Source organism: Bos mutus, chromosome 16, assembly GCF_027580195.1.
Source record: "Bos mutus isolate GX-2022 chromosome 16, NWIPB_WYAK_1.1, whole genome shotgun sequence".
Taxonomy (NCBI): domain Eukaryota; kingdom Metazoa; phylum Chordata; class Mammalia; order Artiodactyla; family Bovidae; genus Bos; species Bos mutus.
In genome coordinates this window covers 3,585,630-3,608,362 of record NC_091632.1, presented here as the reverse complement: position 1 = coordinate 3,608,362, position 22,733 = coordinate 3,585,630, and the positions used below count along the sequence as shown (strand labels likewise).

Sequence of the window (22,733 nt, the reverse complement as noted above, 5' to 3'; positions counted from 1 at the left end):
ATCCTGGTGAATTATCTGCCAGAAGAAAGGAGTAACAGCTCTTCGTGGTGCCTAGAAGATGCTCTAAAAATAAAGAGCAGAAGTAAAGCATTAAAAAGACCAGGGGGTTCAGGAAACTCATCCAGTCTGAACATGGTTCATGAACATGCTTCTATTTTTAAAAAGGCTTAACTTCATTTGAAAGAAATGAAGACTTGGGAACTGAACCAAAGGGAACCATCTATCTACTTGGCTTCAGAGCAGAAGAGTCACAGAGCAGAAACTGCAAACAAACTGAGCGTCAGTGGAGACAAAACCGATGACCACTCTACCCTATTTACTTGCGTAACAGTTGCCCTGACAGCGTGGCCACACCTCAGCTTTTGGATCAAGAACATGGAATTCTCTGATCCCAAATGCCTGTGATACGTGTCGCCACTGCCTGTCTTCCTGTGAATTAAAAAAAGGAAAGAAAAAAAAAAAAAAAAACTATAGTGAATAAGCAAGTAAACACAGGAAATTAATTTTGCCTCCAAAACAGGATGGGGCAACCCTGGAGAAAGACACAAAGGCCTGGCACAGCCCAGCTGGAGAAGGGGCCCTGAAAGGCGTTAGCTGCACAATAGGAATAGTCCCTGTATGGCAGCAGGAATTTCCTTGGTGTGCATGTTTGTTTTAATTACGAAACATGACCAGGACAAAAACAGCCCCACCACCTCCCTGTGCCTGAAGAAACACGCGTCAGTCACAGATACCATGTGCCTGCAGTGCTGGGCACTTCAGAACAGACTGTGTTTTCGCCACCAAAGCCTGGCCCGTCAAAGCCTGGCCCGTCACTGAGGTATGGCCTTTACAAAACCCCAGAGAGTCGATGCAGAGATCTCTCTGCTTGAACTGGCCCCTTATATTAAGAGCATCGAGGACTCTGCTTCCCTCTAGAGCGCTCGCTCTGGTCTCAAACCAGGAGATAAATCCGAGAACTGACGCAAAACTTTGAACAACAGGTCCTTTCCAACAGGGTGTGTACTATTCAAAGAGCAATAGCAATGTAAACTAAGTTCCTTACTATTAGCTTCGGGGTCCCTCGTTTGCTATTCATGAGGGTCAGCTGTGCTGGTGACCTAGACCTTGGCTGGTCTCTGGTGATTAAGCCCCCAAAGAAGCCAGAGTTAGCCTGCATAACTAAAGAGGGATCCTATTTTGAGAAAGTGTTTTTGGGCTCAATCCAGTTTGAAAATAAGAGTGCAAGAAGAGATGGGTGAAGTCATCCCCAGTGGGGATCATGCACTGTCCTCAACAGCTCAGCTCTGTTGCTGACATGACTATGGCCACAAGCTGCCAAATGCTGCTTCCCTCTGCCTGTGAAAGGGCCAAGCAACCCAGCTGATTTACCGAGTAGAGCTCATTCAGGACCTTCATCAGATCGTCTTGGAGCTGCTGGCCGACTTCTTTACTCTGCAAAGAAAGAAGAATGAAGGTTAACTGGGAAACAGAAGGAAGGAGGAGGAGGCAACAAAGGCAAGAGCAGCATTGACTCCACAAATAACGCAGACTCAATTAAGGCCCATTATTTAACCCAGCAAATCAGATAACCACTCCGATCAGGCCAAATTATGGTCGGATTACTCAAAGAGTTTTAATAAAATGAAATGTGCCCCTTTGAGAGTCTAGCAAAGGCAATCGTGTGGAGGGAAAATGGGTTGTAGCCTTTGATTTTTCAATTGGCTGCCAAAGAGAAGGTCTAAAAGCTACAACCTACTTAGCAATAGTTAGGTGGGATGAGCTTTTTTGAATCCTTGTAGTCAGGCATTCCTGACAATTGTGGAGCAAAGTAAGAAGTGAAATAGGATGAGACAGACATGTGTATATAAATAAAATATCCAAGGACTTCAAAGTACCTGACTAAATAGGAACCTCCAAGCAAAAAGAAGTTATACCTCTTAATTGCTTTATTGGTAGAAACACCAGACTCCCAGGGCAGTGGTATGTCAATCATGACTGGTTGCTAATGTTACTTGAGACTGATAATACACATTGAAAGTGAAAGTTGCTTAGTCGTGTCCGACTCTTTGCAACCCCATGGACTGTAGTCCATGGAATTCTCCAGGCCAGAATACTGGAGTGGGTAGCCCTTCCCTTCTTCAGGGGATCTTCCCAACCCAGGGATCAAACCCAGGTCTCCTGTATTGCAGGTGGAGTCTCTACCAGCTGAGCCACAAGGGAAGTTCATAATACACATTAAGAGTCTCCAACAGGTTAACCTTAAGCAGTGGTAACTCTCAGATTCTTTGCTGCTGCTGCCCAGGGCTGGCATCTAACTATATGGGGAGAAGGGCAGAAATAAAGAATAAGGAAGCAGGAAGGAAATAAGAGCCATGCCTTTGATACTGAATGTTTATGCAAAGCCCATGAGAGCAGAAACATAAAACTGACTGGCATCACCAGGTTATTGAGAGGGAAAGCCCTTGTTTAATCTTCTGCCAGCTCCTAGGTCTTTCCTACTAAAAATTAGATACCAACAACACCCTTCTAATAGGTGGTATAATACTACTCCCTGGGACACCTCAGCTCCCACGCAAAGAAATTCCTTGACATCCTCCATGTCAGACACATAATTATTTAAGAATTTGCTTTTTTTCAAGACGTATGACTTTAAAAATATTTTTTTCTGATTACAAAAGGAATATATACATTTATTGCAATAAATAAGAAAACTCAAAAAAGAAAATGCAACCCTTAATTCCTACTCCTAAGAAATCACCACTTCAGGTTTGTTATACATTTTTCTCTCTACAATGTTTATGGAATTTGGATTGCATTATACACAGTTAGGGGGCTTCCCTGGTGGCTCAGAGGGTGAAGCATCTGCCTGCAACACAGGAGACCCGGGTTTGACCCCTGGGTCAGGAAGATCCGCTGGAGAAGGAAATGGCAACCCAGTCCAGTACTCTTGCTTGGAAAATCCCATGGATGGAGAAGCCTGATAGGCTATAGTCCATGGTGTCGCAGAGTCGGACACGACTGAGCAACTTCACTTTCATACAAACTGTAACTTATCCACTTAGACATAAGCTGTGAATATTCCCCTATATATTATTCTTCCATAGCATTATAATAAGATTATATTGATGTAGTTCCTATACTCTTGCACATTAACTTTGCATACAAATTTTTATAATAAAATGTGCTGCATTTAATTACTTTGTATATCATTTACATACACACCTTGATTATTTTCTCCTAGAAGTAACCTTGCTGAGTCAAAGACTGCTAACTTACACCATTAAATTGCCCTTGGGAAAAAATGTACCCATTTAAAATACCACCAGAAGCATATAAGAATGTTCTTTTACTTTTTTTTGTCTTGAAAACTCTATATGGTATCCTCTTTTAATTTACAGCCCTTTGATTCTAGTGAGCCTAAACTTTTTTCTTACATGCTTAGCAGTCATTTTCACTTTTCTTTCAGACTTTGCCACTTTTCTGTTATGGAATTAATTATGGAATATAACACATGTATGACCTTTGTTGTGAGCAGACAGGAATTTTTACACTTGGTAGTGTGGAGAGGGATAGAGGGAGCCCTGAATTAGCAGTCATGAGGCTCTTCTCTTTCTAGCTCCTCCACCATCAAGAAGATAACTTTGGACAACCTGGTCATCTCTCTGGACTTCTGTTTTTCTTTCCAAAGAATGAAAGTCTTTGGCTTAAACATTCCTAAGTTCTTTTCCAACTTCTGCCATTTTATAATTTTTCACCATCTCTTGCCTGGCTTATTAGATTCCAACACCAGCCACTTCAGTGGACAGTGGGTTGGCCTTCCTCCATAGAGTAGAAGATAATGAGCAGGTTCTCCTCTGGGACCAAGATGCTTTACAAAATGGATGGCTTCAGGAGTATCTTGCCAACCTTAAATTTACTATCCCCAAATGACTCTCGCTCAATGCCCTCAACCGCTGGAAGAAGCCACAAGAGGAAACGCCTTTCATCTAGGATTCCCATCACGAGCAGAGCTGAGCCCCATGAAAGTAGCAGGGCTCCAAGGAGGTGAAGTGAGGCGAAATGACTCAACCACTAGTCCCAGAGTCAGCAACAAGGCCAGGAAGTGACCACGAGTATCACTGGCAAAGGCCCTGCCCTCTGGCCTCCAGGCCAGCCCCCGCTGCCCACCTCCCAGCCTCCCCTACACCTCCTGGTGTTTCGATGGCAGACGGTCCAGGAGAAGGCTCCCATTCCTCTACCCTGCTGCCGACCCATGACTTAAATAACCTAGCCCTCCACAGGAGATGGGATGGGGAGGGAAGAAAAAGCATGACCAATAGAACAGCAATTAAGCCCAGGCAGATGTTTCCTTTCCTGTACTGATTAGTTGGAAAAGGACCGACTCAACTGTTATCCCTGTTTATTTGAACAGGCTGCTGAAGTGATCCTGACTTACTCTCCTTCTGGCTGTGGGCTGGGCGGGGAACACATGTGTTGTCAGCCGGGTTACAGTTATGAGAGAGCCCCCCACCATCGGGAGCCACTCTGACTCGAGGGGAGAGGCAGGAAATAGCCTGTACCTCTCCTTTCACAGATGAGAAAAGGCCACCGTTCTCCATTTCTGAAACCTTAGCTGTGTGCCTCTGGGGGCCAGTGTGGCCCCGGTGACCTGAGAAGGGCTTCCGTGCTGGCGTCCACCGTGGAGCTGGCGTCCGCCGCGGAGCGGTTGTCAGAACGGGGAAGCTCCAAGGGGGCCCCACCCAAAGACAAGGGGGACATTTATTCCTGGGAACAACAGGGCCTGGTGAGGCCGTGACAATGTAGGCTGTGGGGCCTTTCCGTTTCCTATGAAAAACAGCAAGGGGCTCCGAGGCAGGGAAGAGAGAGAGCCTACAGAGCAGGCTTTGTGAGCTATCACACAGCCTGAATCTCTTTTCTTTAAAATTTCTTGGAAGAGAATGAGTCATCTAAACATCGTAGGAAACCAAATAGAAGTCGAGGGAAAAAATGACTTTGGGCAAAGTTTTTCTCTTAAATGTTTGCATAGTAATCTTTGCCTGGAAAAAAAGAGAAGATGCCTAAATTTAGACTAGAGATGTGGCACAGTGAACAATGCTGGTTCTCTGGGGGGGAGGGCCCTGGTGTGCCCAGGCGGGGGCTTTTATTTTGACACTCACCACAACTGTTTGGCCGCGTGTTTCCCAGGCCCCCCACCCCCACCCCCTGCCTGCCTGCTGCCGGGGCGGGGCTGATCGGAAGGCAGCGAGATTGCAACAGGGCCTGCCAGCTGTGTGCTTACAAAATGGGCAGGGAGTCCTCCAACAGATAACAGCTCTGGACAACAGAACCGAAACATACAGCCTCGTTTCCCCAAGACCAGCAAGTTCTGAAAGCTCCTCACCCACAGCAAGGATACAGCAGCAGAAACATAAGGAAACATGGGCTGGGCTGGTGGGACACTGGTCCCTTAGCTTCCGAGCAATATATGTCCCTGAGCTGGGATGGGCCTTGTGTGAGCACCTCCCAAATAACACTGATTAGGAAAGGGTTTTCAAACCAGTCCTCATCAGGAGGTTACCTGACTCTCTATGTACTTACTCAGCACCCACGTGGCTTGGCAAGCTGGAGAGGAGGGGCTGTGGCTTACTGGCTCTCAACCTATACTACAAAGCTCTATTATTTGATAGGCACCAAATTACCCCTTATTTGTATGAAAGAGAAAAAGAGGAAGACATGTCTCTGCCATGTGGTGAGAGCTAATTTCAGCTCCGTCTCAAGGCTGAGCCTGTCAGCAGGTAGAAACAGTACGGTCATTTAGTTCTTCGCCGATTAGCTTGTGTCAGCAGATTTCCAAGAAAGAATCGAATTTTCAAGGGCATATAGCTCCCTCCACCAGGGCTACCCTCCTCCCTACCCAAAAGATACTTCTGAGACTGACTGTTAAAAAAATGTGAAACTGAATTTACATGAACAGATTTCAGAGGAAAGAGACATGAACCCTATACAAAGCTCTGGCAGCAAGAGAAGTGTCACCAGATGGACAGTGACAGTTTCAGGGGCACTGGGGCTCACTACTTCAAAGTGGCCAAATGTCAAGAGCTAGAGCTATGCCTGAAATGTCTTTTGGGGGAGGACAGGGCTAAAAGTAATGGCTGTGCAGCTGCAGGGCCAGCGCTGGGTGACAGTGGGCACTGTGTCCGGCCTCGCCCCAACCCAACTCAGCCCATCAAAATAGGTGGTGCAGGGTGCGGCAGTGGGTGTGCAGGGTAGGGGGATCTGGTCAGAGCTCAGGAGTGACTTCTAGATTTCCCTGTGGCCATACTACTTGTGGCTGTGCGGCGGGACACTTTCTACCCAGCTTTCACTCGCTGACTAAGATACCACATGGTGGCTGTAGCAAGGTTGTGCTTTGACGATACTCTGGAGAGCCCACGGTAGCGTAAAAATACAAATATACTGAACTGCAAGACATATAGAGAGGGAGGCTAGGAGCTGCCGTGAAAGAAACACCTTGAAGTTCTTCTACCTTCTGAAGACAGAGTAGAACAGGATTTCTAAAAATACATTTAAAAAACTGTAATCCAGTATAATGTGTGTGTGTCTACAGTAAAAATAGTTTATGTGCAGTGCTTTCTGATATTTCCTATTCTTTTCTCTTTTCTTCAAGTTTTTAATGCTAGTCAGAATTTACTAAATTCATTTTACAATTACTCAATGAGTCATTATACACAGGTTTAAAAAGACTAGACCCACAAATTGTGGCACTGATAAAGAAAATAGTGGAAGCAGCTCACCAGCCAAGATAAGTGCTATGTAACTTGGCCCTCGAGTTGGCTAGTTACATGCTTTGAAGAAGGTTCAATTACTAGCTGCTGGCAAGGTGGGAAATGCTGGATTTTAAGGAGTGATCTCTAAGAATCCATTGGCAAATATTTATAGAACATCTATTATGTGTCAAGAACTTGTGGTTTAACTGGAAATATAGCAGTATACTGAGCTTCCCTGGTGGCTCAGTGATGAAAGAATCCACCTGCCAATGCAGGAGACGAAGGAGACATGGATTTGATCCCTGGGTCAGGAAGATCTCCTGGAGGAGGAAATGGCAACCCACTTCAGTATTCTTGCCTGGAAAATCCCATGGACAGAGGAGCTTGGCATGCTGCAGTCCTAGGGTTGCAAAGAGTCAGACATGAATGAGCATGCACACACAGCAGTATACAAAACAGTTTAAAAGTTTACAGTCTATTGAGAAAGATGGACATGAAGCTGATGTCTGAGCCTATGAGAATGCCGCTCTTCCAGTCTCAAAAGCATTACTAGAGATGGAATTCTTATCTGAGTTTTCTAGTTCAAGAAGAATTTTTTTTCTATCTTAGCCAAGAGGTTTCTACACTTGACCTAACTCCAGAGCAAGTTAGAACCTAGCTTGCTAGAAACACAAATGTGATTTCAAAAAATCTTGCTACTACATAGCAAAACTTTTCTTTGAATTTGCCTTTCTAAGTTACTAATAGGTATTTCCAGTTGTAAAGATATTGCATCAGTATAAGTGACCCCCAAAGCAGTCACATTTCATTTTTAAAGAATCCCTTGAGCTTCTCAGCATCATACAAACTAAAAACTCACCAGGTTCTCCTTCACTCAGAAGTAGATGAGCATAGTTAAATTCCCTCTGTAACAAGAGTCATATTTTAAAAGAAAATGTCAGAAGCCTGACACAGTCTGAGCCACATTATATCCATCTCAGAATTCGCCTTTTGAAATACACCTGGTTTCTCAATTAGATTCCTGTTTATCTAAAGAACTTAATCTTAAGAAAATCCCAAAGCTACTAAAATATGAAACCACCTAAAACTAATGAAAGAGACAGACTCTAACTTTAAACCTGATTTCTGTCTTCCATGGTGCCCAGCCCACTGCTTTGCACACAGTAGCCAGTAAGATAACCAGTTGCTGAATCAATTAGATAAAATTTTAGACTTACACATCATGCTTTCACAGAAGCTACTCCTCAGGCAGGACTGTAGCTAAATCCCTCCAATAGAGAGGCTCTATCAACCACAGGGAAGAAGAATTTTTGGTTTTTCTTATACTGCTGCTGCACAATCTATTCCCCTCCCCAGTTTCACTAATAACAAAAGTAATAATAACTCTGCAAGAAATAAGCAATTTTCCTACAGGAGAGGAGTAGATGTTCAGCAAAAAGGAAGAAGTCGGTGGGGATGGGGGTCAGTGGCTGTAGAGGCAAAGTAAAAAGGATAGATTTATTTTCTATCTCTCTAGGTAGATTACACAGAAAAGATCCTTCTCAGATGTACAACTGCGACTTAGTTCAGTTGGGGTGATAAATTAAATGTCTAAAGGTAGGACAATCCCTGCTGCCTAGGTCAGAGAAGACAAAGAATGCCCACTACTAAATTCTGGTTTAATGAAATCCAAGAGCGTTCTCCTCTAGGGTACTTGTTTCTGAAAGCCATTTCCTTAAGGCTTTCCCAGAAGTTCTGGAATGTATGAGTAGTCAGACTTAATGATCCACAGTAACGCTAGTAGGCCCTGGGAGAAAATCCATTCTTTGCTATGACAGTGAACTCTATGGATTCAATTTCTACCTCCCATGGATACTTACTGTGCTCTGTTACAACAGACTGGAGCCTCCTATCAGGGAAACATCTGATTCAGACAAGGCTGAGTCCCACTGGACTAAGGCAGGGGTGGGGTGGAGGTGGGGGACAGGAGGAGACTGAAGGCCCTCTGCTCTCCCAAGACCTTGGAATGATACAATGTATTCATAAAACACAACCCTATAGCAATCGGAATGTCCTCCCATGGTTGTTCCAATCTCTTGGAATGGACTATTCTAGTACTAGGAAATTAGAATAGTAAGTAAAATTTTAGAATAGTAAGTAATATTAAGCAGAGACATTACTTTGCCAACAAAGGTCCGTCTAGTCAAGGCTATGGTTTTTCCAGTGGTCATGTATGGATGTGAGAGTTGGACTGTAAATAAAGATGAGTGCTGAAGAATTGATGCTTTTGAACTGTGGTTTTGGAGAAGACTCTTGAGAGTCCCTTGGACTGCAAGGAGATCCAACCAGTCAATCCTAAAGGAAATCAGTCCTAAATATCCATTGGAAGGACTGATGCTGAAGCTGAAACTCCAATACTTTGGCCACCTGATGTGAAGAACTGACTCATTGGAAAAGACCCTGATGTGGGGAAAGAGTGAAGGCAGCAGGAGAGGGGGATGACAGAGGATGAAATGGTTGGATGGCATCACCAATTCGATGAATTTGAGCAAGCTCCAGGAGTTGGTGATGGACAGGGAAGCCTGGCCTGCTGCAGTCCATGGGGTTGCAGAGTTGGACACAACTGAGTGACTGAACTGCACTGAATACTAAGAAAACAAGCTGAAAGTAATATCCCTTAAAAGGAAAGAGACAAGTCCGAGGCTTCGTTTCTTAAACCATCACTGTGATCCTTCTCTTGGCAAATCCCCATCTTTAACTCTTCAGGATAATGATCTGTGGGAATGGAATGGTGTCTTTGGGTCCTGATCTCCAGGGCTAAAGGACTCCTTGAGGTCATGTTGAAGATGAGTGATCACCCCCAGGCAGGACACGAAAGGCATAGAAATGGTGTCTGGATGACCATGGCATCATTGTAGAGATCGGTACACAGGGGACAAAACATGCAAAGGCAAACAAGCAACGTGAGAACACAAATCTCTCAGCAGCTGCAAAATGAACTCTGGAGGAAAAACAATGGGTTGGAACTCAGCAAGAAGGGGGAGAAAAGCCAGACTGGTAAGTGAATGTAAGCACATGCCTACAATAAGGAATTCCAGGAGCTGGGGGATAGGAAGAATACCCCTGTGGCTCCCAGATGCCTGGGAGGAGGTTGGGAGAATAGGGGTTAATAGAGCCCATCTGAAAGTTGGCAGCGTGAACATGGCATGCAGGGCAGCCTGGTAGGAAGCAAAACAGTCAGCAGCACCCTACAGGAAATGCCTGGGGCACTGGGACAATCGCTGATTAGACAACTTAAAGAGGAACCTGGCAGCAAAGTCGGTTCATTGAGGGATCTGTGTAGTTCCCATACTTCTGGAATGGCCTTAGAATCCACTGTCCAGAGAGTAAAAGGGGAGCAGGGGGTTTGCTTATGAAGAGAGCATATTCTTGACACTTCAGGTGCCAGAGTTAGACCTGACAGGAGCATAAAGCCAGCTCTGGGAGACAGAGTCCTCACTGGCAGATCAGGAAGCATTTCCTTGGGGCTGGGTGGAGCTCTGAGTGAGGACAGGTCTCCTCATTGACAGCGGCAGTCTGCACCCCTTAGTCTCTGTCCACACTGTGTCCACACTCGCAGCTACGCCTGCCTGTTCACAGACAGTTAAAAACATCTACATCCTTGGAGGAAGGCACCCTCCCTCATCCCCAGTGAAAAATCGGTGAACTGTAAGAAAGAGGACGCACAGAGTTTGGAACTGATGATTTCCAGTCTCCAGCTCTGATTTCTCACCTAAGCACGTCAGTTTTTCTCTTTACTTCAGGCTTTATAAATTTCCCAGATTTGCCAAAAAGAACATCTATCTGCCTGCGGGTGCTGGGCACAGGGCCCACACGTGTCATTTAGGCCAGGTTCGTTCACTGTCTTTTCAAGTCTCCTATATCTTTACTGATTTTTTATGATTGTTTTTGTCTAGTTACTTGATCGTTCACTAAGTTAGGTGTATTAAACCTCCCACTGGGGTTGATGATTTGTCTGTCTCTCTTTTTGATTCTGTCCATTTTTGATTTACATGTTTTAAGGTTGCCTTATTAAGTATATACTTCTTCCTGGTAACTTGAGTCTTTAATTATTACAAAATGTCCTTCTTTATCTCTAATAATTCTTTTTTGCATTAAAATCTACCTCGTCTGATTTTATCACAGCTATCTTTTCCCATCATTTTGCTTTAACTCTTTCTATATCCTTATATCCTTTCTTTTATAAGCAATTATATACTTCAGTTTTGTTTATTTAAAATCTGTTTTTTTTTTATTTTGCATGAATCTATTTACACTCATTGTAATTACTGACACATTTAGGCTTAAATCCACCAACCACCTAGATGCTATGTGTTTTCTTTTTCTCATTTTTTTAATCTTCTTTTTTCCTTCCACTGGAAAAAAAATCAGTAAAAGTCACTCTTTTTGGTTTATCCTAAATTTTTTGACAAGTGTGCAAAATGAGTAACAACTGCCGCAATTAAGACACACAACAGTTCTATCACTCACCAAAAAACTCATTCTTGCCTCCTCTTTGTGGTCCAACTGTCCTCCACCCTTCACCCCTGGAAGCCATTGCTATGTTCTGTATGCCTGCAATTTTGCTCTTACCAGAATCTTTCTTATCAATTTGGGGGCTATTTTTTATTTATCTAGTTTTCCCCTCTCTTAGATTGGTAGAGATACTATTTCTTTAGTGATAACCCTAAATTATGACATATATCCTTGACTTACCAAAGTCTAATATAAATTAATGGGCTTCCCTGGTGGCTCAGGGTAAAGAATCTACCTGCCAATGCAGGAGACAAACATCCCTGGGTCGGGAGGATCCCCTGTAGAAGGAAACGGCAACCCACTCCAGTATTCTTGCCTGGGAAATCCCATGGACAGAGGAGCCTGGTGGGCTGCAGTTCATGGGGTTGCAAAAAAGTTGGACACAACCTAGAGACTAAACAACAACAACAAAATAAATTAATACTCTTACTACTTTCTGGACAATTCCTTTAAATCTATCTCCCAATTTCTGCCTAGACACAGATTGCATTGTTTCCATTTATTTTACATTTATTGTTTCCATTAATTTTACATATGTTTAAAACCCTGCAAGAAATTATTTTTTAAAGTCAATATTCATTTAGGTGTATACTCATACATACTTTTTGCTTCTCCTCACTCTTTACTGCATCTCCATGCTTCTATCTGAGAGCATTTTATTTCTGCCTAAAAGCATACCGTTCAGTATTTCTTTTAGTGTAAGTGCTGCTGGTGAGAAGTTATATGAGGTTTTTGTCTGAAACTGGCTAGTTCACCTTCATTTTTGAAAGCTCTCTCTTTCAGCATTTCATTCCACTCTCTTTTCTTCTATTGTTTCTGTTGAGAAGTCAGCTGCCAGAAGTTCCTTTGAAAGTAATGTTAGTTTTTTTTTTTCCTTTGCTGTTTTTAAGATTTCTCTATGTCATAGTTTTCAGCATTTTTAATATAATGCACCTAAGTGTAATTTTCTTTGTATTTATCTTCCTTGGGGTTCATAATCCTTTATCATATCCCACAAGTCTCTTATGCTCTTTGTTTTGCAGGGGGTGGGGGGTGTATTTTCCATCCTTTTCTCATTCTCAGCTTCAGTATGTATTTTTTCCTAACCTATCTTCCAGTGCATTAATTCTTTGGTCAGCTTTGTCTAGTCTGCTGTTTAATTCACACTGAGCTCTTTATTTCAGTTACTGTATTTTTCAATACTCAAATTTCTGTTTCTTTTTTTTTTTTTTAAACACTGAGATAAAACTCATATTCCAAACAATTCACAAAGCACCATTATGCTTCCTGGACATGTGCATTCCTTCTTTAGAGAAATGTCTATGTAAGCCTTTTGCCTTTTTAAAGACTGGGCTGTTTTTCTCCTTATTGTTGAGTTGTAAGAGTCCTTTATATATTCTGGATACTCCATCCTTATCAGAAATATGATTCAAAAATATTTTCTCCTATTCTATAGGTTGTCTTAATTTTTTTTTTTTTATTCTGTTCTTTGCAGTACAATAATTTAAAATTCGATGAACTTCAATTTCTGTACGTCTTCCTTTTGGTGCTTGTATTTGGTGCCATACCTAAAAAACTGTCACCTAATCCCAGGTCACAAAGCTTTATGCCTACATTTTCTTCTAAAGTTTTAGGTCTTAAATTTGTATTTTTGATCCATTTTGAGTTGTTTGATTCTTTTTTATAATTTTCCCATTTTTTGTTATTATTTGACTTCATAAACATAGTTAATTTAAAGTTGATAATCATTATATGGACCTCCTATAGATCTATTGCTTTTCTTACTAGTGCATATACAAAACAATGAGAGGTATTAGGGCTAGGATGATAGCATCTTCCACTAGAGAAGATTTAAATTTCTTATAGTCACTAGATATCTTGGATCAACTTAATCCAATGAGAGATTAAGATAATTTGAAGCTAGGTTTCAGTCCCTGTGAGACTGCTAGAGTCTATTTCTGGTTCACTGTTACTTCTAAATTGTATTCCTGTGGGGTCCCAAAGCCTGGGGAAGTTTACTAGGGCTCCCTCTTCCTTAGCCTGAATTCCAATTTTTGTCCTGTTAACCCTATAAGGGTCTTATTACAAGCTATGCTTGGCTTCTCTTCTAGAATAGCAGGTGCCTCTTAGCAAAAGCAGCTCCAAAGAAGCAGAAGGGTTGGTCTGAATTTCCACAATGGCACCCCACTCTAGTACTCTTGTCTGGAAAATCCCATGGACGGAGGAGCCTGGTAGGCTGCAGTCCACAGGGTCACTAAGAGTTGGACACGACTGAGTGACTTCACTTTCACTTTTCACTTTCATGCATTGGAGAAGGAAATGGCAACCCACTCCAGTGTTCTTGCCTGGAGAATCCCAGGGACGGGGGAGCCTGGTGGGCTGCCATCTATGGGGTCGCACAGAGTTGGACATGACTGAAGCAACTTAGCAGCAGCAGCTGTCCTAGGAGCAAATTCAAAGTTTAAACTTGGAAGACAGGCATTACTTCATGTTTATGTGTAGGCTTCATCAGGTCCAGTGCAATGGTGGATATCTAATAAGTATGCTTTGTATGAAAGAAAGAATGATACTGGTAAAAGTGAAGGCTTACCACGTTTTAAAGTTTTTCATTTCCCAGGACATGGTAACCGACATACTCTGGTAAAATAAGAGAGAAGCAAGCCTGAGGTTTAAAATATGGTCTTCATTACTTCCTTAGGGGCTTTTCGAAAACCACAATCCATCAAAGGATAGAAGAAGGATGAATCTACCTCATATAAAGGGCATAGTAATTAGTTGTAGTAATTGAGACTCCAGATTTAAATCTCAGGCATTCTCTGGTAACCCTAAGTCCACGAAAGGGAGGAACTACCCAAGAAATTCTAAAACTGAGTACATATCAAAGTCTTCTATGGGGCCATTTGGGGCTCGAAGGCTTGGCCATCTAATTCCTGGGCCATATGTGAAAATAGCTTCACCAATTATCCAGTACACTGGCCTTTCTTAACTGATACTAGTTATAAAAACGGAAAAAAAGTAATCACTGACTTCTAATTCTGTCTCCAATAAGTGGCCATGTGCTGCTGATTTTTCCTTTAGGATATATGTAATATCTTCTCCTATTCATCCCCTCTGCTACTGCTACCACATAGTGAAAGTGAAAGTTGATCAGTCATGTCCGACTCTTTGTGACCCCATGGTATATAATCCATGGAATTCTCCAAGCCAGAATACTGGAGTGGGGAGCCTTTCCCTTCTCCAGGGGATCTTTCCAACCCAGGGATCAAACCCAGGTCTCCTGCATTGCAGGTGGATACTTTACCAGCTGAGCCACAAGGGAAGCCCAAGAATACTGGAGTGGGTAGCCTATCCCTTCTCCAGCGGATCTTCCTCACCCAGGAATCGAACTGGGGTCTCCCGCACTGTAGGCAGATTATTTACCAACTGAGCTATCAGGGAAGCTACCACATGGGGGCCCTTATTACTCTGCCCCTGGATTAAAGGCTCAGTCTTTTTGAAACAAGAGCTCTGTTATATCATTTTCCTAAGAATAAATCTCCCTTCACTCCCATGGACTCTCAGAATGAAGTTCAGATTCCTTGGTCTAGCATTCAGGGCCCTCTTCAGCCTTGTTTCAAGCACTCTCCTCATAAATAGTCTGGTTCAGCCAAACTCTTTTACTCACCACCCTCTGAAGGTGGTGAGTGTGTTTCTATGCTCTCTTTGGTCCTGAAATGTCTTCTTTCCTTTTGGACTGTCCTTCCACTCTAACTTCCCTTGCATACTCATGAACTCCTTACTTTTCCATTTCTAATTATGAAAGCATTTTCATTCACTGAAAACCAAGCTCAAATGTCACCTGTCTACTTACTGTATGTAAAGCATTTACTATATCTGGTACAGGATAAAATCTTCAATATATATACTTTAAAATAAAGTGAGCATGTGAGTGTGACACAATTTTCAATCAATGGTGAAATGTAAATTGCATGGCAACTTTTCAAAAAATTAAACTGTGTACCTCACATTATATATAAAAAGTGACAGTGGTCCAGTGGCTAAGCTCTGTGCTCCCAATGCAGGGGGTCTGCGTTCGACCCCTAGTCAGGGAACTACAGAGTTCCCATGCTGCAACCAAAGATCCCACGTGCCACAACTAAGATCGAAGATCCCATGTGCTGCACCCAAGACCTGGCACAGCCAAATAGATAAATAAATTTTAAAAAACTGATTTCACGGAGATGGCTTAAAGGCTATAAAGTAAAAGATAGAACTGTAAGACCATCAGGAGACAATACAATGGGATGTCTTAAATACCGTAGGGCATGAAAGGCTTTCTTAAATATGGCAGTAAAAGCACTAACCATAGGAAAGCGAATGAAAGCACATTAAAATCATGAACTTTTATTGGCCAATAGAAAATATGAACAGGAAAAAGTAAAATATAGTGTAGAAGAATATGTCTATCCATATAACCAATAAAAGGATTAATATTCCTAAAAGGCATTTCATTAAACAATATATCTAAATGGTCAATACAAACTAGAAAAGCCCTCAAACTCATAGTAATCAGATTGTTGCAAATTTGCTGATAATAACAATCCTATCAGCAAATTAAAACTGATAAGACAATAACTAAAATTAAATATAAAACTATATCTCAAATTAAAAATCTGACCATACTAAACATTAGTAAGGTTGCAGAAAAATGAAACTCTTATACATTGCTGGTGGGGGTGAAAATTACTAATAACTACTTTGGGAGAGTCCTAAAGGAAATTAGTCCTGAATATTCATTGGAAGGACTGATGCTGAAGCTGAAGCTCCAATATTTTGGCCACCTGATGTGAAGAACTGACCCATTGGAAAAGACCCTGATGCTGGGAAAGATTGAGGGCAGAAGGAGAAGGGGACGACAGAGGATGAGATGATTGGATGGCATCACCATCCAATTGGATGGACATGAGTTTGAGCAAGTTCTGGGAGATGGTGATGGACAAAGAAGCCTGGTGTGCTGCAGTCCACCGGGTCGCAAAGAGTTGGACATGACTGAGGTCCCATCACTTTATGGGAAATAGATGGGGAAACAGTGGAAACAGTGTCAGACTTTATTTTCTGGGGCTCCAAAATCACTGCAGATGGTGACTGCAGCCATGAAATTAAAAGACGCTTACTCCTTGGAAGGAAAGTTATGACCAACCTAGACAGCATATTCAAAAGCAGAGACATTACTTTGCCAACAAAGGTCCATCTAGTCAAGGCTATGGTTTTTCCTGTGGTCATGTATGGATATGAGAGTTGGACTGTGAAGAAGGCTGAGCGCCGAAGAATTGATGCTTTTGAACTGTGGTGTTGGAGAAGACTCTTGAGAGTCCCTTGGACTGCAAGGACATCCAACCAGTCCATTCTGAAGGAGATCAGCCCTGGGATTTCTTTGGAGGGAATGATGCTGAAGCTGAAACTCCAGTACTTTGGCCACGTCATGCGAAGAGCTGACTCATTGGAAAAGACTCTGATGCTGGGAGGGATTGGGGGCAGGAGGAGAAGGGGACGACAGAGGATGAGACGGCTGGATGGCATCACTGACTCTATGGACGTGAGTCTGAGTGAACTCCGGGAGTTGGTGATGGACAGGGAGGCCTGGCGTGCTGTGATTCATGGGGTTGCAAAGAGTTGGACACGACTGAACGACTGAACTGAACTGAAATGAACTGAGTGACTGAACTGAACTGAACTGACTTTGGGAAATAGTTTGAAAGTGAAAGTGAAGTTGCTTAGTCATGTCTGACTCTTCGTGACCCCGTGGACTGCAGCCTACCACGCTCCTCCATCCATGGGATTTTCCAGGCAAGAGTACTGGAGTGGGTTAGTTTAGCATTATATAAAAAGGAAGATATGCCAATTTTTAAACCAGAAGCTCCTCTACTGGGTACACACCCTAGTAAGCACAAACTTAATTGTTCACTAAATCAAAAGACGCTTACTCCTTGGAAGGAAAGTTATGTCCAACCTAGATAGCATATTCAAAAGCAGAGACATCACTTTGCCAACAAAGGTCCGTCTAGTCAAGGCTATGGTTTTTCCTGTGGTCATGTATGGATGTGAGAGTTGGATGGTGAAGAAAGCTGAGCGCCGAAGAATTGATGCTTTTGAACTGTGGTGTTGGAGAAGACTCTTGAGAGTCCCTTGGACTGCAAGGAGATCCAACCAGTCCATTCTGAAGGAGATCAGCCCTGGGATTTCTTTGGAGGAATGATGCTGAAGCTGAAACTCCAGTACTTTGGCCACGTCATGCGAAGAGCTGACTCATTGGAAAAGACTCTGATGCTGGGAGGGATTGGGGGCAGGAGGAGAAGGGGACGACAGAGGATGAGATGGCTGGATGGCATCACTGACTGGATGGACGTGAGTCTGAGTGAACTCTGGGAGTTGGTGATGGACAGGGAGGCCTGGCGTGCTGCGATTCATGGGGTCACAAAGAGTCGGACATGACTGAGCGACTGACCTGAACTGAACTGAAAGTATCGTCTGCATTAGTCCCAACTGAAAACAACCTAAATGCCCAATGACAACGAAATGGATAAACAAATTGTGGTGAATTCATAAAGTGGAACCCTACAGCAGTGAAAATACACAAGGTACAGCTCCATGCAACAGCACAAAAGAATCTAACCAACTGTGGCAAACAAAAGAAGCAAGACAGAAAAGGACGCATGTAGTATAGTTCCACTATGTAAAGTTCAGAAACAGGCAAAACGAAGCTTTTAAAGGTGAACACCTAGAGGCTACAGTTTAACGAAAGCAATGATAATAATTATCATTGTCACAAAGTTAGGATAGTGGGGAGGAATAGAAAGAGCTTTCACTAGGGAAGAGTACACAGCAAGGACTTTTGAAATGCTGATAAGGTTCTATGTATTGACCTGAGTGGTTATTTACCTTGATTTTTGCTTATAATTACTCACCTCTTATACATATATATTTTACCTATTTTTCTATATCAACACAGCAAATTTTAAAAACTGAAAAACAGAAGAGCCCCAGGTTGATTGGTGATGTCTATCACAAATGCAGGAATGGAGTCTGTGCTGATACACGTTGGTTCACAGGTCTTCCTTTAAGAATCAAGCTAAATATGAGCTCCTTCTTCACTGCCTGTCTCACATTCTCTAGCAATTATTATCTATGCCATTTACGGGACACCTCATATATACAATGCCTTGATTACAGCTGTTTATGTAAATGTGCTCTTCCCTTTCAACTATAGCATACGTTTCTGAAGGGCCTGGACTATATCTTGCAATTAGTAGTTAATACAAACAGTTAACTGTAGCTTAATTCACCCAGCGCTTAGTGTACATTAATCATTTATAGGCATAACCTTATTTAATCTTTGTAGTCATCTATGAGGGGGTATTAATCTATGAGGTATTTATTATTATCTCTATATTTTTGATACTAAATCTTGGAGAAGTTGTTATTTGTCCATGGAAACAGCTGTGAAATAGCAGACTTACAGTCTGAACCCACAAACTCCTGTTCATTGCTCTTTTGTCAGATTTGTATTCTCCTCATCTCATACAATGCCTTGAATATAGTAAGCACCCAATAATTATTTATTAAGTGACAATGAGAGGATGAAGCGCCATGAAATTTTATAGCAAGAAAGAGAGGGATAGTACAAAAGAATATCCCTGATGCACCAGTTTTAAAATCCTAGGGTATATATATATAAAAGGTTATGATTCCATCTGTTAAAAAGAGAATCATGAATGTTAGCCAGAAAAATAAGCTGCTAGGATATTCTAGTTATAAGGAGGGAATCCAAGACTTAATGTGCTTTAAGTCCCCTCGCTGTATCTGGGTGGCTGGCAGCTCAAAGGGCGAACGGCAAACGCACCTCCCATGAAGCACCGGCCACTGTGCAGACGGGACCACGCCAGCGGGTCCCTGATTACCGCCTTCCCACCAAGGCAGTGGCTCTGTGAAAGCCCTGCACGGATCATCTGTTCTTCGTCCAGTCTTGGGAATTCAGGATGAACGGGATGAGGATGGGGGTAAATGATAAGGGCGACCACTGTCTTGGGGCACTGCTCAAGAATTCAGGCAGCAGTCTTCCTGGGGAGCCCCAAGGAAGGGAGTGGAAAGAGGCTTAAGACAATGGGTGCTTTCAGGAGTTCCCTTAGTATCCAGAAGAGAAGAGAGGAGCAGAGGGAAGGTTCAAATATCCGGGGGAAAGGAAAGTACTTATTGATCCATTGCAAAAACAAGGGTTGTGATCAAAGAATCAATTTGCTGAAGTTATAGCAAAAAGAAAGCAACAATGGGCCTTCCCACATTCCTGCCTTTCCATGCCAGGCTGTCCTCTCCCCCCGACTATCCCCACCCCCCAACTTCTGGGGACAATTGAGCTGTGTCTCTGGCATGTGTGGAGCTGCAGGTCAGAGCCATATTTAACGAGAACATTCATTCTCTACAGGCGCTACAGGGCTCCTCAAAACGCCCTTTGTGTCATTGTGCCTTTCTCTCCACCCCCCTTGACACTAATTTAATCAAGATGTCCTAGCTTGTAGATGCGTGGACTCGTCAGTTCCGCATTCTTCACAGCATTAGGGTTTTGAAGCAAAATATGTAGGTTAGTCGAGGAGATGGGGTCAGGGTCACCGAGCCAGAGCGTGGCAATCTTTTGTGTAAACCCTAGGCTTAAAGAGCGCACTGGGTTTGTGACACGCTCTTATAATTTTTCATTAACCCTAAATATTCTGGAGAGGTCAAGAAATATTTTCTAAAGCAAATACATGCCTGTATCAGAAGCAAAAAAAGAAAAGAAAGAAAGAAAGCTAAACAAAAAACAAAGGGGGGAAAGACAGGATTTACTCATCAGTGGTGTTCTCAGAATGTAGAACTAAAAAAGAGCAGCTTGTTGCCTGCTATTTCTCTCCTAGTCTCTACTCCGCTCACCCATAATTTTGCAAAATCTGAAAACTTCAATTGTCTTACCTACAAACTAGATTTAAATTCAAACATTCCTTTCTTAGCTGCTTCTCTAGACCACAGCCAGAAGTAAATCTCCAAACTGTGGTAGGGAATTAAACTAGTAAGAAAAATAAACAAGGAAACCATCTGGAGCCCTGGGTCCCTGCCCAGGTTACCTGATGTCTATGCTGTGGTAGCTCCTGAAAAGAGCCTCAGTGCTCATCACCACTTTCCTAAGTGGATTTGTGTGATACCCAGCAGAGCCTCTGAAGTCTGAGTCTTGCAGGCCAGGAGTCAGATTCAAGGAAGCATGAGGCAGAGCTGGGGGACTTTGATGACCTATCTGAGGAACTGACTTGGGTCTGTGTTCAAATTCCTCTCGTCAACCACAGATCCATTTCGTCATGACCTCTTGCCGGGGACATCTAACCCATTCCCTCCATTATCTGCTTGACAGTTTAATTAACTCACATCACCACGGACAGAAATATAGCCAAAGGAGTACGGTTTCACAACCCACGAGAGGATTTTCAGAAACCCAGTAAGCAGGACTCTAGACTAGAACAGGGTGTGTCCCCTACAGCTTTTGAAGGAAGAATCTTGAGCTCAATTCCATTTCCTCTTGCCTAAATCAAGTCAACAACTGGTCTGGGGCCAGAAACCATCCTAAATGCCTAGGCTAATCCCCAAGTTCTCATGTAATTCTACAAACCCAATTAATCTCCCTGACATGAAAAACTAAAATGATTTTCAGCTCCCTTGCACAGCTGTGCTAAAAAAGCTCGCTGCCCTCAGTCATCTCGCTGCCCCTCTAGCTGCCATCTTCTCCACACTGTATCTTAAGGTAAGAACTGAGCCTTTGCCCGCCATCTCTTTTTTGCTGACTTGCATATTTTCTCTCTTTTTCTGGAAAAACTGATAAGAAATGCTTCCTTGATGCTGTCAAATCATGACTATGGCCTATTGTTCTGGGTTTTTTGTTAGGGCAAAGAAAGGATGGGATATTGAGAAGAAGATCACATTTTACCATATTCTGTAACCAAAAGATGACCACATCTGTGTTGGAGATTAGATATGGCTCTGGGTTAAACAAAAGGTATTTGGTCCAAGAGTTGCCCAAGAGGAGAAACAACAACTTATAAAACTTCATTTAATGAGATCTACAATATGCTTAATAAAATCAGCTACTCTAGTTCTTAAAAGAATAACCCAGCGGTTATACAGAGATAATCTAGAGAAAATGATTTTTTTTTAATCTCATAATTTTTCTAGGATTTAAATCTATAGCACAAAATATAAGCCCTGTGCATTCTGATTTCAAATATAGCTGGAATGTCTCCCCCATCTTCTCTTTGCCTCCTCCTACTATCTTAATTTAGGACCCCATCATTTCTTACATGAACTATCAAGACAGTTTTATTTAACTGTATTTGCTTTACTAAGGAGAAGGCAATGGCACCCCACTCCAGGACTCTTGCCTGGAAAATCCCATGGACGGAGGAGCCTGGTAGGCTGCAGTCCATGGGGTCACTAGAGTCGGACACGACTTCACTTTCACTTTCACTTTTCACTTTCATGCATTGGAGAAGGAAATGGCAACCCACTCCAGTGTTCTTGCCTGGAGAATCCCAGGGACGGGGAAGCCTGGTGGGCTGCCGTCTATGGGGTCGCACAGAGTCGGACACGACTGAAGCAACTTAGCAGCAGCAGCTTTACTAAACTCTCTCACAACCAAAGACTTCAGAATAATCTTTCTAAAAGGCAAATCTGTCCATCGTACTCCCTTGGTAAAACCCATTACTGTGACTGTTTCAGTTAAGAAGCAGGTACAGATGTTAAAAAGTAGTGGGCAAAGATGAGGAGAAATAGGATATTTGCATTGTCTCAAAAATGCTTTCCACAAGTTATCTGAAGTGCAAGGGAAAGAAAGTAACTTATAATAAAGCAATCTGGCAGACATCTATCTTACCCAGGCAATCAGAATGATCACCACTAGTAATGGCAAAAATCAACCAGAAGTGGCTCCTGATAAAATACACAGCATCACTTACGTGGTGCTCTTGCCAAAACCTGTTTAATCAGATCTAATCATGAGGAAACAGCAGACAAACCAAGACTGAGGGATATTCTACAAAGTAACTGGCCGGAACTATCCACAAGTGTCAGTCATGAAAGACAATGGAAGATAGAGGAAATGTCAGCGGTTAGAGGGGATGAGTGGGATGGTGCCACATGTAATCCTGAACTGGATTCTGAACCACAAACTGGACATGAGTGGGGCAGCTGGTAAAATTTGATTTAGACCAGTAGATTAGGTAATAGTATTGAATCAGTATTAATTTCCTGATTTTGATCATTGTACTGTGGTCATATGAGATCTTAACATTAGTGGAATTTCAGTTCAGTTCAGTTCAGTCGCTCAGTCGTGTCCGACTCTTTGTGACCCCATGAATTGCAGCACGCCAGGCCTCCCTGTCCATCACCAACTCCCAGAGTTCACTCAGACTCACGTCCATA

General features: G+C 42.7%; 1 protein-coding gene across 5 annotated transcripts in view; it reads right to left on the bottom strand.

Annotated features, from left to right (window-relative positions):
• Nucleotides 1–22,733, bottom strand: part of SRGAP2 (SLIT-ROBO Rho GTPase activating protein 2) — a 254,526-nt gene that overhangs the window by 77,526 nt on the left and 154,267 nt on the right. For all 5 annotated transcript variants that reach the window (XM_005891655.3, XM_070384585.1, XM_070384587.1 and 2 more), the window contains exon 5: nt 1,372–1,434. In XM_005891655.3, coding sequence (XP_005891717.2) covers nt 1,372–1,434 — 63 coding nt within the window. The remainder of the gene's footprint in view (nt 1–1,371; nt 1,435–22,733) is intronic.